This window comes from Periplaneta americana, chromosome 1 (assembly GCF_040183065.1).
Source record: "Periplaneta americana isolate PAMFEO1 chromosome 1, P.americana_PAMFEO1_priV1, whole genome shotgun sequence".
Taxonomy (NCBI): Eukaryota; Metazoa; Arthropoda; class Insecta; order Blattodea; family Blattidae; genus Periplaneta; species Periplaneta americana.
The window spans coordinates 122,225,102-122,239,323 of NC_091117.1; the positions used below are offsets into that span (position 1 = coordinate 122,225,102).

Below are 14,222 nucleotides of genomic sequence, written 5' to 3' on the forward strand. Positions count from 1 at the left end.
ACGTATGGGCAGCACATCTGACATAATATTTAGACTTTTTAATGCCAGGTACAATATTCCTAGCATTATCTGTGCATATTGCAACAACTTTATTTTGTAAATTCCATTCGCTGACAACTTGTTCGAACTCGTCAGTACAAGTAGCCGCAGTGTGTTTTTCTTACATTTTTTACTTATAATGTCCCACTGCAAAATTTCCAGTTGGAATCAATCCAATGTGCACTAATACCCTAATCACTTTAATTCGCTATTGAAGTTCAGAAATCTCCTGTTAGGCCGACATATTTCGTGTATTTTAGTTCATCTAATAAATTTGATTCTTCAATGTCGTAAAATGTACCAATTCGCTTAGTTACAACGTCTCTAGATGGAAGATTGTACGAGGTACTACCAATGGCTTCCCTTAAAACATCCTTTAGTCCTTCATCCGAAATAATATTGATCGGCCGACTATCCCTTACTATCCATTTCACGATTTTGTTTGTTAGTTCAGCTTCCTTTAAAACAGAAATCGCTTGGGCTATGAAGTGATTTAAATTCGACTGTGATGAGCGGGCTGCAGAACCAGATGATGATTCAGTACTATTGTTTAATGGATGGACGTGTTTCAAGTGGTAATTCAAACTGCTTGCGCTGCCACTATAACTAAAAGATGTTCCGCAAATTTTACAAAAATCTTTTATTCTGTCAAGCACTCCTCCACGATCGTTCAATTTAGATCCAAACGGTTCACCGAGTTTACCTCTCAAATTTTCATATGCCATAATGGAGTTTACACTCTTCACAGATCACAGAAAACTATTTTTTTTTCTTTATCAAACTAAAAACACAACCGTCAAATACAAACTCAGTACAGAAACTGAAACTGAGGTCGAAACAGAAGACTGTCCCCTATTGTAATCCGAATCACCAGAGTTTAGAAAAAGAGGAAGATAGTTTCTCTCTCACTTGCACACAGTGTAGACATGGTTATTTTATAAGGAATAAGGGGGAGGAATCCCTGAAAAGTATGTATTTCATATGCTAGGAAGATGAGCTGACAACAAGTTTGACGTTTTCTTGGAAAACCATAAAACTTACTAAGTGTTTCGCATTGTGTTTCAACTTTCAATAGGGATAGACCTGGTCACTGTCCTCATGTCTCCATCTCTTTCTGAAGTGTTTGTGCAAAGATTTTCTCTACGCTAATCTGATTTGCAGTTAGAATATAACAGTACTATATTGTGCTTTTAAGTAAGCAATTTCCGAGAGAGGAACATTGTCGGAATTTTTAGTATGAGTTTGTATTAACTAAGTAATAATTAATATCAACTACAACCGATTAATTTTAATCGACTCGATTATTCGATTAAATATTTTGCTCGATTAGTCTTACAACAGAAACTCATCGATTAATCGATTAAATCCCTAGTTCCTATATTACTTATGCTTGGTTTGTTGTGATCTATTGCGCCCTGGACTTCAAACAAGGTATTTAGTATTCACCCTCTAGAATACTCGATGATAGTAACATGATATTATCAAAATTTGAGACTCTGTATGGAACTATCAAAAGGACATTAAAAAGAACAGGAAAACAAAGAAAATTAAAACATGATTAAGACACTGACGATGCATGAGCTATAGGGTGAAACGAGGATTATTGGAATAACAGAAGAAGTAGAATACAGGCTGTGGAGATGATGTTCCATACATAATTATATTAAAAGATGTGCTATAATGAGAAAATGAAAAAAATATACAGATATGCGTAAAGAAATGGATATAAGTATAAAGGATAAAATACACCAGCAAAATTGGACAGAACATCTTTCAAGCACGGACGAAAGCCGATCACCAAACAAAGCCTTTCTGCTATGGTCCGAGGAGAAAAATAAGGAGAAGCAGAATGGTATAATATTTGTAACTTATTTGAACTTCACTAAGAAACATTAAATTAAACATAAGTGTCTTATGATCTATTCTGCTAAGGCCATTCGATTCTTAAAGAGTATACAATCTCGACGAACATCACAACAAATTACATCGTAATCAACGACAGGAAATACTATGTTAATAAGATCTAAAAATTAAGTCACAACAATTTCGTATGCTCGTTTATTAAAACTTCATTTCGATTTTACGTACTTGTACAAATATTATACAAAAGTGATCAACTTTCTTTTCATTAATGTATAAATATTAGTGTAATACCGAAATTCATGTATAATCCATTTCCTGAACACAGTCGTCATCGTTCCATTATTACAAACTCGTTTTACAAACCAATTGCTCCGTTTTTTATAATTATTCGCTGCTGCTGCTGTCGCTTCCTGGAACAGATTCCTCGCTGGTGCTGTCGTCTCCACTGCTCTTGCTGCTGTCTCCACTCTCGCTGCTCTTTGGGCAGTTGTTTTGTCCGGGCCAGTCGCAAGTGTCACATTGCGTATTCCATACGAGGTTAGAAGGACAGGCTTTACAGTAGGCTACTCCGTTACTGCAGTGGTAGAAGTAATGTTGGTCTGGGTGGGGGAAGAAAACAGACAGGGCGGGATCTTTGGATGGGCATTTGGGAGGGTTACTGTCCTCCGGACACTCGTTGCTCTCGCTGCTGCTGCTGTCACTGCCTGGAACAGATTCCTCGCTGGTGCTGTCGTCTCCACTGCTCTTACTACTGTCGCCACTCTCACTGCTCTTATCTTCTGGTGGTGGTGGGGGTGGTGCTGGTTCACTTTCGCTACTGCTGCTGTCACTGCCTGGAACAGATTCCTCGCTGGTGCTGTCATCCCCACTGCTCTTGCTGCTGTCTCCACTCTCGCTGCTCTTTGGGCAGTTGTTTTGTCCGGGCCAGTCGCAAGTGTCACATTGCGTGTTCCATTCGAGGTTAGAAGGGCAGACTTTACAATAGGCTACTCCGTTACTGCAGTGGTAGAAGTAGTGTTTGTCTGGGTGGGGGAAGAAGACGGATACGGATGGATCTTTGGATGGACATTTGGGAGGGTTGCTGTCTTCTGGGCATTCGTTGCTCTCGCTGCTGCTGCTGTCACTGCCTGGAACAGATTCCTCGCTGGTGCTGTCGTCTCCACTGCTCTTACTACTGTCCCCACTCTCACTGCTCTTATCTTCTGGTGGTGGTGGGGGTGGTGCTGGTTCACTTTCGCTGCTGCTGCTGTCACTGCCTGGAACAGATTCCTCGCTGGTACTGTCGTCTCCACTGCTCTTACTGCTGTCTCCACTCTCGCTGCTCTTTGGACAGTTGTTTTGTCCGGGCCAGTCGCAAGTGTCACATTGCGTGTTCCATTCCAGATTTGAAGGGCAAACTTTACAGTAGGCTACTCCGTTACTGCAGTGGTAGAAGTAATGTTTGTCTGGATGGGGGAAGAAAACAGATTCGGCGGGATCTTTGGATGGACATTTGGGAGGGTTGCTGTCTTCTGGACACTCGTTGCTCTCACTGCTACTGCTGTCACTGTTTGGAACAGATTCCTCGCTGGTGCTGTCGTCTCCACTGCTTTTGCTAGAATCTCCGCTTTCGCTTTCGTCGTCGTCGCCACCATCACCACCGCGTCCCAAAACACAATTGGCGTTCTGCGGCCAATCACAGGTGTTCGCTTCAGCATGCCAATGAAGGCCAGCTGCACAGTGCATTAGAACGCCTTGTCCACTAACGCATTGGTAGTAGGCATTGCAGTCTGCTGAATCCGCATAGAAGGCAACGCCACTGGCACAGCCTGAAGACTTCAGCTCCGGAGCTGGCACAGATTCTCCCCACGAAAGGAATAACGTTATTATTCCTATAGCTGGTATTATATGCGCTGAAAATAATTAAACAATAGATTAAACTTTTTTTTTATTTCAGTACAGAAATATGTAACATAATGTTCAAAATGCATCTAATCCATTTCAGTTCGGCTACTATTTATTTTGAACGGTATTTAATTTACAATATTCTTTCTAATCACTGTTATGACAATCATGAGTAGATTGGGTTTCAGTCAGGAGAAATTCTTCCACATATCATGTTAGGATCACCTTACAATGATTAAAATTTTATGCACATTTTAAATGATTAACATAAAATTTAAGTAATAAGCTGAAAGAAATATTGTGCAAATAAATAGGCACGGACTAATAAGATTGCATACGTGTTTCATGAATGGAGGAAGAAATCTTCTATTGATCTCATAAAATTTCATCTTGTGAGCTGTTTGTAAGGGTGAGGGGAATTTATAGCATCAAATATTTAATATGATAACGAGATCAGTTGTTGCATTTCACCATAAATATCACATATTTAAAATATAGCCGTTTCCTGCACAATTTGCATAATCAGAGCCAAGTTGGCTTACACTGCGATGTAGCTTGAATGGCACAGACAATATGATTAGTGAAAATAAGTATTATTTATGTATTAATCAGAACAATGTTGAACAGTAATCGCTTTCGGTGTATAAGTTTTTCTTACACAGTCAATTGAGGAGAACATAATACCCGCATTATGAATAAAGTTGTTTATAACAATTGTGATAATTAAATACAAATAATTACGAGGACAATTATAAAGGCACTATTTTACATAGTACAGCCTGTTATTGTTGCTGTTATTATTATTATTATTATTATTATTATTATTATTATTATTATTATTATTATTATTATTATTATTATTAGGGAGCGGATACCTACGTAATTAAATATTTTTTGCACGTGATAAAATATAATTAACAAAGTTAGAAATTCGGAATGTGAAGTTCCAAGCGTAAAAGCTGAATTTAATTTCACATAAAGACACATATTTCCACAAAAAATATTTGTGTGAATATGTATTTTCAGGAAATCTATTATAAGCACATAAATCTTGGAGTTTCCTTTTTACTTGAATTAATTTTTTAGAACTCTGAAGTATTTTAAAGAGTTTCTATGCGCGGTGTTATGTATACATGATCCATTTTTTATGTTTGTTCAATATCTTTGGCTGTAGTTCTGCAATCGTAATGCCACAAGTTCTGAGAAGAGAGAGCTGCTAGTCAGCATATTGTCAATGTTATTGAAGAGTAAATTAACATAAACAAGAACGAGAAGTCGCGCAAAATATAATTTATAGGAACGCAAGTGTTTTGACTTTTGAATAACACCTGCATGTGAGATGCTTTTGAAAATTTGATACTAAAGATACTTAGAAATATGTATTAGAATATAAAATAAGTGTCTGCATTATTTTGCGAGAACAGGTCGTTATGACAGTTCACATAGACATAGAGTAATGTCTTATTAACCTTCAACTGAATTACTTAAAAATTATAAATTTCGCAGTAAGTTTAATTATGCTGGATTTTACTTATAGTTTTAAGAATTTGATGTTTTAAGTTTCCAATTGTGTAAGTAACTTAAGAGTCTATTAAAATAAGTTAAAATATTTCTTACCTTTCATCGTTTTTCGCCAATTGCTTACTCTATATGAAAAACAAACTACGGTTCTGATGTACGTTCGATATTGCAGTAGTATATATACCAGAGTGGATACGAACTTTGATTCTTAATGCGTTGCAAATAAATGTCACTAAAGTAAACGTTTTGGACGTACTGCCAGTCATCATGTCATTCCTTGGCAGATGATACAGACAGGACAATAAAATTCACACATATCTGCCTTATGATAATGATCGCAGAGAAAGACATCAGAAACTGTCTGCTACAGTGACATAGTAATCCGCAATACTATGTAGCGTAATATTTAATTATAGAAAAATTCTTCCTTTCTGAAGATATCATAACTATTACGATCATATAGTTATGTGTTTGCGATTGGAGACGGTAAGAGAAGAGGAACAGCTATACCGCAGGCTTTGCACGCTGGAGATCCGCGCTCAAATATTGGCGAGTGTAAATATTATCCATGGTGATACAGGTGTTATCAGGATAAGCCTCTTAATAGTTATCAATCTATGATCATCATCATAGTCATTGTTTTAATCACCACTCATTCACAGATACTGAGCAAGACAATACAATTCTGTAGAATGAACTCCACGTAAAGAGAAAGTGAAGAAGGAAGGATAGGCTATAGTGAACTTGAGAAATTTCATTATTTAAAATCTTCATAATTATCAGTGTAAGGTTCAGTTTAGTTCAGTGTTTACGATAAGTGGGAAGTCATTTTTCGGAAACATTTTTATGTATACTAATACTATAAGTTAAATTTGAATTTTTTAATTAAAAACATTATTGAAGTGAGTTTTTATAAAGTACGTTTATTACGTTTTATTAAATGTTCAAACTCATTAGAATACCTACAATATTGAACGATTTAAGAAATCATACAATATCTATGATTTTTCGGAAGTAAAAGACTTCAAGTAAATAAACGTCTAAGTGCCACATTTGTCAAAATAATGTTTTCACTGGAATAGCAATTTTATGTGCTTAGCCCTATAACATAAATAAGAATCAAAGTCCAGATATGTTCCTTCATCGTTTTATTAGGTTTCGAAATGGCGGAATATGTATATGCCAGTAGCTTCGATGTAATATATTCTGGCTGATTTTCCCGAAGTTTAAAATGGCACTCAGGTCGTTATTTACTTGAATTCTTCAAATTAAATTAGTACGGTACCAGTAATATCTTCGCTAATGTTATTCAGTATTGAAAATCCGGACATTGTCTCTTTATAGAAGGAACAGAATTTGAATTTCGGCATTTGGTTGACATAGTATCGATTTTGTTAGTTTAAGAGGACTCGATAAGACGTAGTGGCATAAATAAAAAAAGCTGATTTATGTGCAATTTACTTTAAATTTAATATTCTAAATTATCATCGTTCAACTATTCCAGTAAGTGTCCTTTTTTAGTAGTTTTATAACTGTATGCAAGGCACATTTCGGTTACGTCCTCTTTTGCCGGTCTTATTTCCTCCTTTCGACATTTTTCAAGCTTTGAGTACATTCAGTGTGAAACCTATCCCAGATAGAACTTAATTCTTTTACCACATATTGCCATAGTGATGCTCTTTGCATTAAATATAAAATTATGAGAATGTGAAAAAAAAATAGCAGAAAAAAATTTAAGTATAAAATGATATTGAAATTTTGGACATTTAGGAAAAAATCAGGGAGAAAGCAACATTAGAGTAAAACCGACTTAAATGTTTTAATGGACAGAGAAAGCATTGAACAACAATCTAGAAAGGTTTCAACTCTATATCTTCAATTGTTTAGGAGCTGAGTGTATCAAAACATTTAAACTTTAACATTATCAAGATAGGAACTATCCGATTCCCTTAAGAGCACCGACTTTTATTTAACAACAGTAATTTGTGAGCTTTCGTAAATTTTATTTTAAGTCGAATGTTACTTTTGATAATTCCACCAAACTCAGACACCACATTAAGAAGCAGCGGAAAAGCTGTACTAGAATTACTTTATTAGTTTATTGAAATTAAAAACTGAAATAAAAAGTACTCTAAGTTATGTCCAAATAAGCCACATCTTAATTTATTTGACAACAAAAGTTAAAGCTTCAACAACGAGATCATAATATTATAGTAGTGTATCTTCACTGAACCGTGTAAGAATTATAATACTACTCAGCGTGTGGAACGTATTTAAATCCTTATACATATTTTTAATTAATAATATTTTGCTTTATGTTTGACGTCTAATAACATTAAATAACAATCCATTCACTCTCTTAATATAATTCGCACCTCAGAACTATACTGTCGTAACTCCCAAAACACTCTTTTGAGAAAATCGAGTTTAAAGATTTTAAAAGCACGTCAAAATTCAGGGTTTTAAGATAAACATAAGATTTTTTGTATACAGATATATATGTCAATGGAACATTGAATTTTGAAGTGCGTTGCAAATCTTTAAACTCGATTTTCTCAAAAGAGTGTTTTGGGAGTTACGACAGTGTAGTTCTGAGGGTGCAATATAATTATGTTTATAAAATTCTGATTTATCATTAACAATCAACTTCAAAATAATAGGCCTTGTCCCTAACACACTCTGAATATGAGGCGTTTCGTAAGAGAAGGGCGAGCCCGCCAAGGGTCGATTTTGTGTTTTTTACTCTTCCGAATATTCTAAGACACATATCTGCAACATAAGCCTGATAGACGTTGGCGGGCTCGTCCTTACTACATCGAAATTATCATTGTTTTTAAGGTTGGAGAAACTGCGTAGCCTCTGACAGGTTCATAATATTCATATTACTCCGTACGAGAAGGGCGAATACGCCACTACGCCTGAAGGCGCGCGCCATTCATTGTTTCAGTGTTGTTGTAACCACACAGACGAGTACAACCGTATTACGTGTATTTATGGACATTGTAATAGCTTATTACGAGTAATAGTGACAGTGATAATCAACCAGGCATATCTGGTTATTGTAGGAAACGTCAGAGGCATGTCGAAAAAATGGAAAAACGTACAAGCTAATTGTAAGATTAAAAGGAATGTGAATGTTACATTAGTACGAAAACTAGCAGTGACCGACTCAGAGGAACATCTTCATGAAGATGATATAATGGATTATTAGCGCCTCTGTTCCCAAAACAAATGAGACTACTTTTGATAGCAAGAGTAATAACATGACAGGCATCTACTTATTTTTTGTTTATTAATAATTTCAGACAATTTGTAAATGTCATATCAGAGTGCGATTAAGCGTTTTTTATTTATTATTATTATTATTATTATTATTATTATTATTATTATTATTATTATTATTATCATTAATGTCTGCCTCTATTGAGTTCATTCTACGCCTTTTGCTTTTTTCTAATAGCCTATACTGTTTTCAAATTATTCCCATAATATTGATGAATTCATGTCATCTAAGTTCACTATTAAGTTGGAATATTAAATTGGATATTTAATTGCAATTTTCAATAAAGGTATTCGTTTTTCAGTGTACAAAATATCGTCCTTATCTCGTTTACAGGTAAAATACTTTGAACATCGATTATCTCTACAGGTACATTTGGCGGTTTCGCCCTTCTCTTACGGAACGCCTCATATAAACAGTACCAATATTCGAAACTTACTTTTAAAATTGTAAATAATTAAAGATAAACAATGCATTGTTTTATCCTATCATTCACTTAAAAAAAATTGAATCTTCAAAGAGGCAGAATACGTGCAACCCATGTTTCAATCTGTTCAATAACAAAATGCTTAAAATACAAATAAATAACATGTTTAATCATTTTGAAAAATCGATGTGATTAAATACAGTTAATTGAGTTTCATTATTAATTTAATATGGTTTGGCAATATTTTGCCACTTGGGGTGCTATTCATAGACATTTCGCAGCACGCGCTACGAGCGTACTAGGCTAGCCCCGGCTATACACTGGTTACTTGTACAAAATTCAATCATATCCTATCGCTAACACTAGTTTATGAATACGAAAAACGCTGATCATCCACCGGAGACCCGCTCTAAAAATGTTTATGAATACGGCCCTTAATCTTTGTGAAGAGAAACGGTTCTATTTTAGAACATTCTACTGGACTTGCAGAGGACAGAGCACAGAAGAAATTTCTCTGCTAACAGTAACTGAAATTCATGTGAATCCACAGTGGCTTGATGGTATGTTCTGAATTGAAGAAGCACATTTTAAACACAGTGGGGCGTAAACACATAAAGTTTCGAAATTGTATTACCTAATAATCCACACTTAGTTATCCGATGAGGACTTAACAATTCTAAAATTATCTTTGATGTGCCTTCGCATAATTTTTCATCGTAGTATCTTACTCTTTAAGAGATTTAAGATGGAGTAACCTACGCAGATAAACGGTATCGTCTCAGGCTCGCATTCGGGAGGTTCGGGTTCAAATCCCGAGGCCGGTCAATCTGAGTGTGGGGTTTTTCGGGGTTTTTCCACTCGCAAAGGCGAATATCGGATTGAAATTTACTTTCCATATATCAGATGCTCTGCCCGTTGTATATATACAGAGTGTTTCCGTGTTGGTGTTACAAACTTTCAGGGATGATGGCGAAAGGCACATGTATCAATTTGAGATAAGGAACCATGGTCCGGAAATGACTGAGTCGAAAGTTATAAGCAAAAATAGTTGTGTGGAAATAGAACTGTAATTTGGCACTACGTGCCCTCCTTCCTTTAACCTTTGGAACAGTCGTGGAAAGATGGTAAGGGCCGGATGTCTCCTACGTGGGTACTTCGACCGATACAATCTGTGAGCTTGTCTACTGTTCCCATTGGTTCATCCGTATTCGAAAATCAGGTCTGCTTATTCCGCTCTCCTGTACTTCTCCATTTCACTAGGACTGATCGACTGGACACTGCAACTTGTACACATACGCTGCTTTCTACAGACGTGCATATCAGGACCGACCATGTCCGTTTCACATTACGCTATTTTCCTGTCCCCATCCCTCAGACAGCACACTGAATGGAATACTGTAAGTAGACAACGGAAACAAAGTCAGATGAATACAGTATGTGTAAGATGTACAGATAAATACACATAAATAAGGTGTACAGGGGAATAAAATTATTTCATTTCCACAGAACTATTTTTGCTTGTAACTTTCGACTCGGTCATTTCCGGACCAGGGTTCCTTATCTCAAATTGATACATGTGCCCTTCGCCATCATCCCTGAAAGTTTGTAACACCACCTCGGAAACACCCTGTATATGTATTCTTATTGTCTTTAGGAGACGACTTCAGCGTCGAGCTGATCTCTCACCAAGTAAGTCTTTTCATTGTCCATGTTTCGTGTGTGATCCAAAAGAATTAACTTATGCTCTACAGGCACTGGCTTGTAAGATCCAGAAAGGAGGTTAAACAAGGATAAAGAAAAATAGAAGTGATATTACGAGATCAAAATATTGAAAACATCTCATTCATACTGAATGGTCATATAATGAATCGTAGAAAATAATTTTAAGTAACACTTTTGGTGACCTCATACAGTAGGAATTTACACTTAACTGACATCAAAATCGCTGGAAAATAAAACTGTGGAATTCTTATTCCAAAATTAATTAAAGAAGAGATATCGTTAAAGAAATGTTTATTCTTGAAATTCCCTTCTTATCACAAACATACATTTGATAAAATACAGTTCCAATCGGCTTGTAAAACTCATATTACTCTTTTAAACACAGCCATTAGCCTACTCCAACAACTGGATCCTTACTTTAAAAATCTCGTTACTTCTGTAAAGAGCTAATATGAAAATTTTCAGTACCGATATTTAACAAATTAGCGAATATAAAATGGGTCTGGATAGTATACGACTATTTTAGTAAAGAGATTAAAAATAACATTTTTGTAACCGACAAAAATGACATCGAATTGCCTAAAGGAATTAAAATATATAGGTCTAAATTGGGTGTGCAAAAAATGAAGGAACTGAATATAAGTTAACTACTAGTATGCAAAAATCACATATAAGAGAGTAAAATGGTGAGATAAGAACTTAACACTGATTTCATTATGTTACGGTTGTCGGTAATTGATTATATAGGGAAATGGAAATTTTGTGGTGAAACTAAGAACAGAGTAATATACAACAGTTAACTCCAAGGAAGAACAGATGAGTTTACAATGGTTGTGGTTAGAAATATGGAAGTTAAGGTACAGAAAGGAAAACATTGGGAAAGTTTTTTGCCCTTCTGCAGGCAGAAAGAAGAAGTGATGTACATACAGCTTATTATTATGTCCATAAACTCAAAATTTAAGATAATTATTTATGAAAGAGGAAATTCTTACATTAAATAATAGAATAACCTATGAGAAATTATATGGAACTGTACATTAAAACAATTTTAAAAACATTAGATAGATTTCCATTTACAGGCAAGGTGAGATGGGAAGAGAAAATCAAATTATAAATTTGGATTGCTGTAGGTTTTAAGTAAAACGTTCAAAGTTTCATTTTTTCTGTAATAGGTTAATAATAATTAATTAAAGTACCCATGTTCAGCGCAGCCATTTCTAGCCTTTAACTGAGGTGTGACGTAGAATCTCAGAATCGCATGCAAGGGTACGCTTAAAAGATAGACCTATTCCACGTGACTCTTGCACCTCGTTTAAAGGCTAGAATTGCCCAAGCTGAACATGCCTGGGTTAGAGTAATGGTAAATGTTTTATTATTATTATTATTATTATTATTATTATTATTATTATTATTATCATCATCATCATCATCATCATTATTATTATTATTATTATTTAATAGAGATTACAATTGTCGACTGGTATGAAGAGTATAATTTGTTGGTAATTTTTCAATTAATTGTTTATTGTGGGAGTTAGGACGAGTAATTGAGGAGAAATATAATAAGACTTCAATTAACTAGTTTCATAGAGCTATGTATATATCCTGGGACAATAACTATTATGTTATTATAATATTCTTGCTTTCAAAAAGTTTCATTAATGTAGCTTAAATTGAACGGGTTTGATTCTCGGCCGGAAAGTAAAAATGTGTCCTTCGATACAGATTAGACCTGAGGCCTTTGTATTGTGTTTATCCTATTTTATCTTGCAAGCAAACATTCTGATGGGGGCAGATAAAAAGTTAATTTTTTTTCTTCTGCCATGTTCATAACGTCAAAAGAAATGCTTATACAAATTTTAGCCACTCGACCGCAATTACAAGTCCCTCCAGAAAGTGATTTTCCCTGGGGGTCGTTTACAGAAAAAAAGCACAATTGCATGGAAATTTTTTGAAACAAATACAGCAATTGTTGCGCTATTTGTCAACATATCCCCCACTGGAATTCAGACATTTGTCATACCATGGGATCAATTTTTGTATCCTTGTGTCGTAAAGTCAACCGCCTGGAATCGGAACCAGCGTTTGACAGCCGTCTGCACCTCTCTGTCGATCCCATAATATGACAAATGTCTCAATTCAGGTGGGGTATATGTTGAAAAATAACTCAATAATTGCTGTGTCTGTTCCAATAAATTTTTCTAATGAAATTGTGTTTTCTTTCTGTTAACGGCCCCTGCGAACTTATTTTTACGGCCCTCGTAATTGCGGTCGAGTGGCCAAAATTTGTATAAGCCCTTCTTTGACATTATTAACATGGTGAAAGAAAAAAAAATAACTTTTTTTATCTGCCTTCATCAGAATGTTTGATTGTCAGACAGTGGCCGTGCACAGTGTTGAGCAGAGGACTAAGAAGCACTCCTTTTTGTGAACGTTAATTATTTCTTGAAAGTCTATGGACGGAACTGACCATAGAATACAATCATGAAAAGAAATAAGAGAATAGGCCGTACTTATATTCATGTTTTAACGTGAATGTAAGTAGTACAGTCAACTTCGGATAAAATGAACCTCTGCGGACCAGCATATTTCGTTCACTATATCCGAGGTTCACTAAAACCGAAGTGTCTTTTTATACTACTGACGTTGCTATACATACAATTAATGCCCGTTTGAGTCACACCACGTTCAATATGAGTACTAATGTTCTCTTCATCTTCCAACTTAAACACTTTATGCTTCGACATCCTGATGTCCACAATTCGAAACTTGAATCTAATCTGGCCATGGCCATGTAGGTAGTAGGCACTGACCGATTTCGCACCTGTTCCCACTATAGGGATGCTACTGTGTACTTCGCCTTGGAATTTTCCCGGGTTCACTTTTACAAAGATGCAAGAGGAAGGGTTGTTGATAATTGTACTGTAATCCTTCTTGTATTTATCCTTTGGTCATCACTCTACTCCCTTTTACAAAAGGCAACACTTTCTCTTCCTATTCTTCTAATAACCTCTTTTATCCCTCACTGCGTACACTATTCTCTTTAACATGTTTCAAACTGTCCAGGAAGCTGAATGAATTCTTCGTTAAGGAGTAGAAGGTTTGACATTTTGTTCTGAACATATTCTTGAAAGTTTATAGGACAAAGGGTTTCCTAAATTACCGTCTTGGCAATTTTAAAATTACTTTTTCTTCCGAAAGTTCTAGTTTTAGGTTCACTATAACCGAAGTGAGGGTTCACTTTAAACGGAAATATTAATGTACTTTTTTATGTATGCAGGTCGGGACCAACGACTTACGTTCACTATAGCCGAATGTTCACTATAACCGAATGCACTATATCCAGAGTTGACTGTACTTAATGAGCAACAGAAAATATAATCCAAATTTCACATGTTACTATTTTTGGATCGCCATTTATTATAATTCAAAACACCATTATTAAGTTGTCCGAATTCTAATGTATGTATGTAACGAAGGGGCTCG

The 14,222-nt window shown here is 35.5% G+C and overlaps 1 protein-coding gene across 1 annotated transcript; it reads right to left on the minus strand.

The window, feature by feature from the left end:
• Positions 1-2,083: 2,083 nt before the first annotated feature.
• Positions 2,084-5,537, minus strand: LOC138700247 (dentin sialophosphoprotein-like). Its single transcript, XM_069826734.1, has 2 exons — positions 5,404-5,537; positions 2,084-3,794 (listed from the first exon to the last, which is right to left on the minus strand). Exons 1-2 carry the CDS (start codon positions 5,408-5,410, stop codon positions 2,287-2,289), a joined length of 1,515 nt encoding a protein of 504 aa, XP_069682835.1. The 5' UTR covers positions 5,411-5,537; the 3' UTR covers positions 2,084-2,286.
• Positions 5,538-14,222: the final 8,685 nt, after the last annotated feature.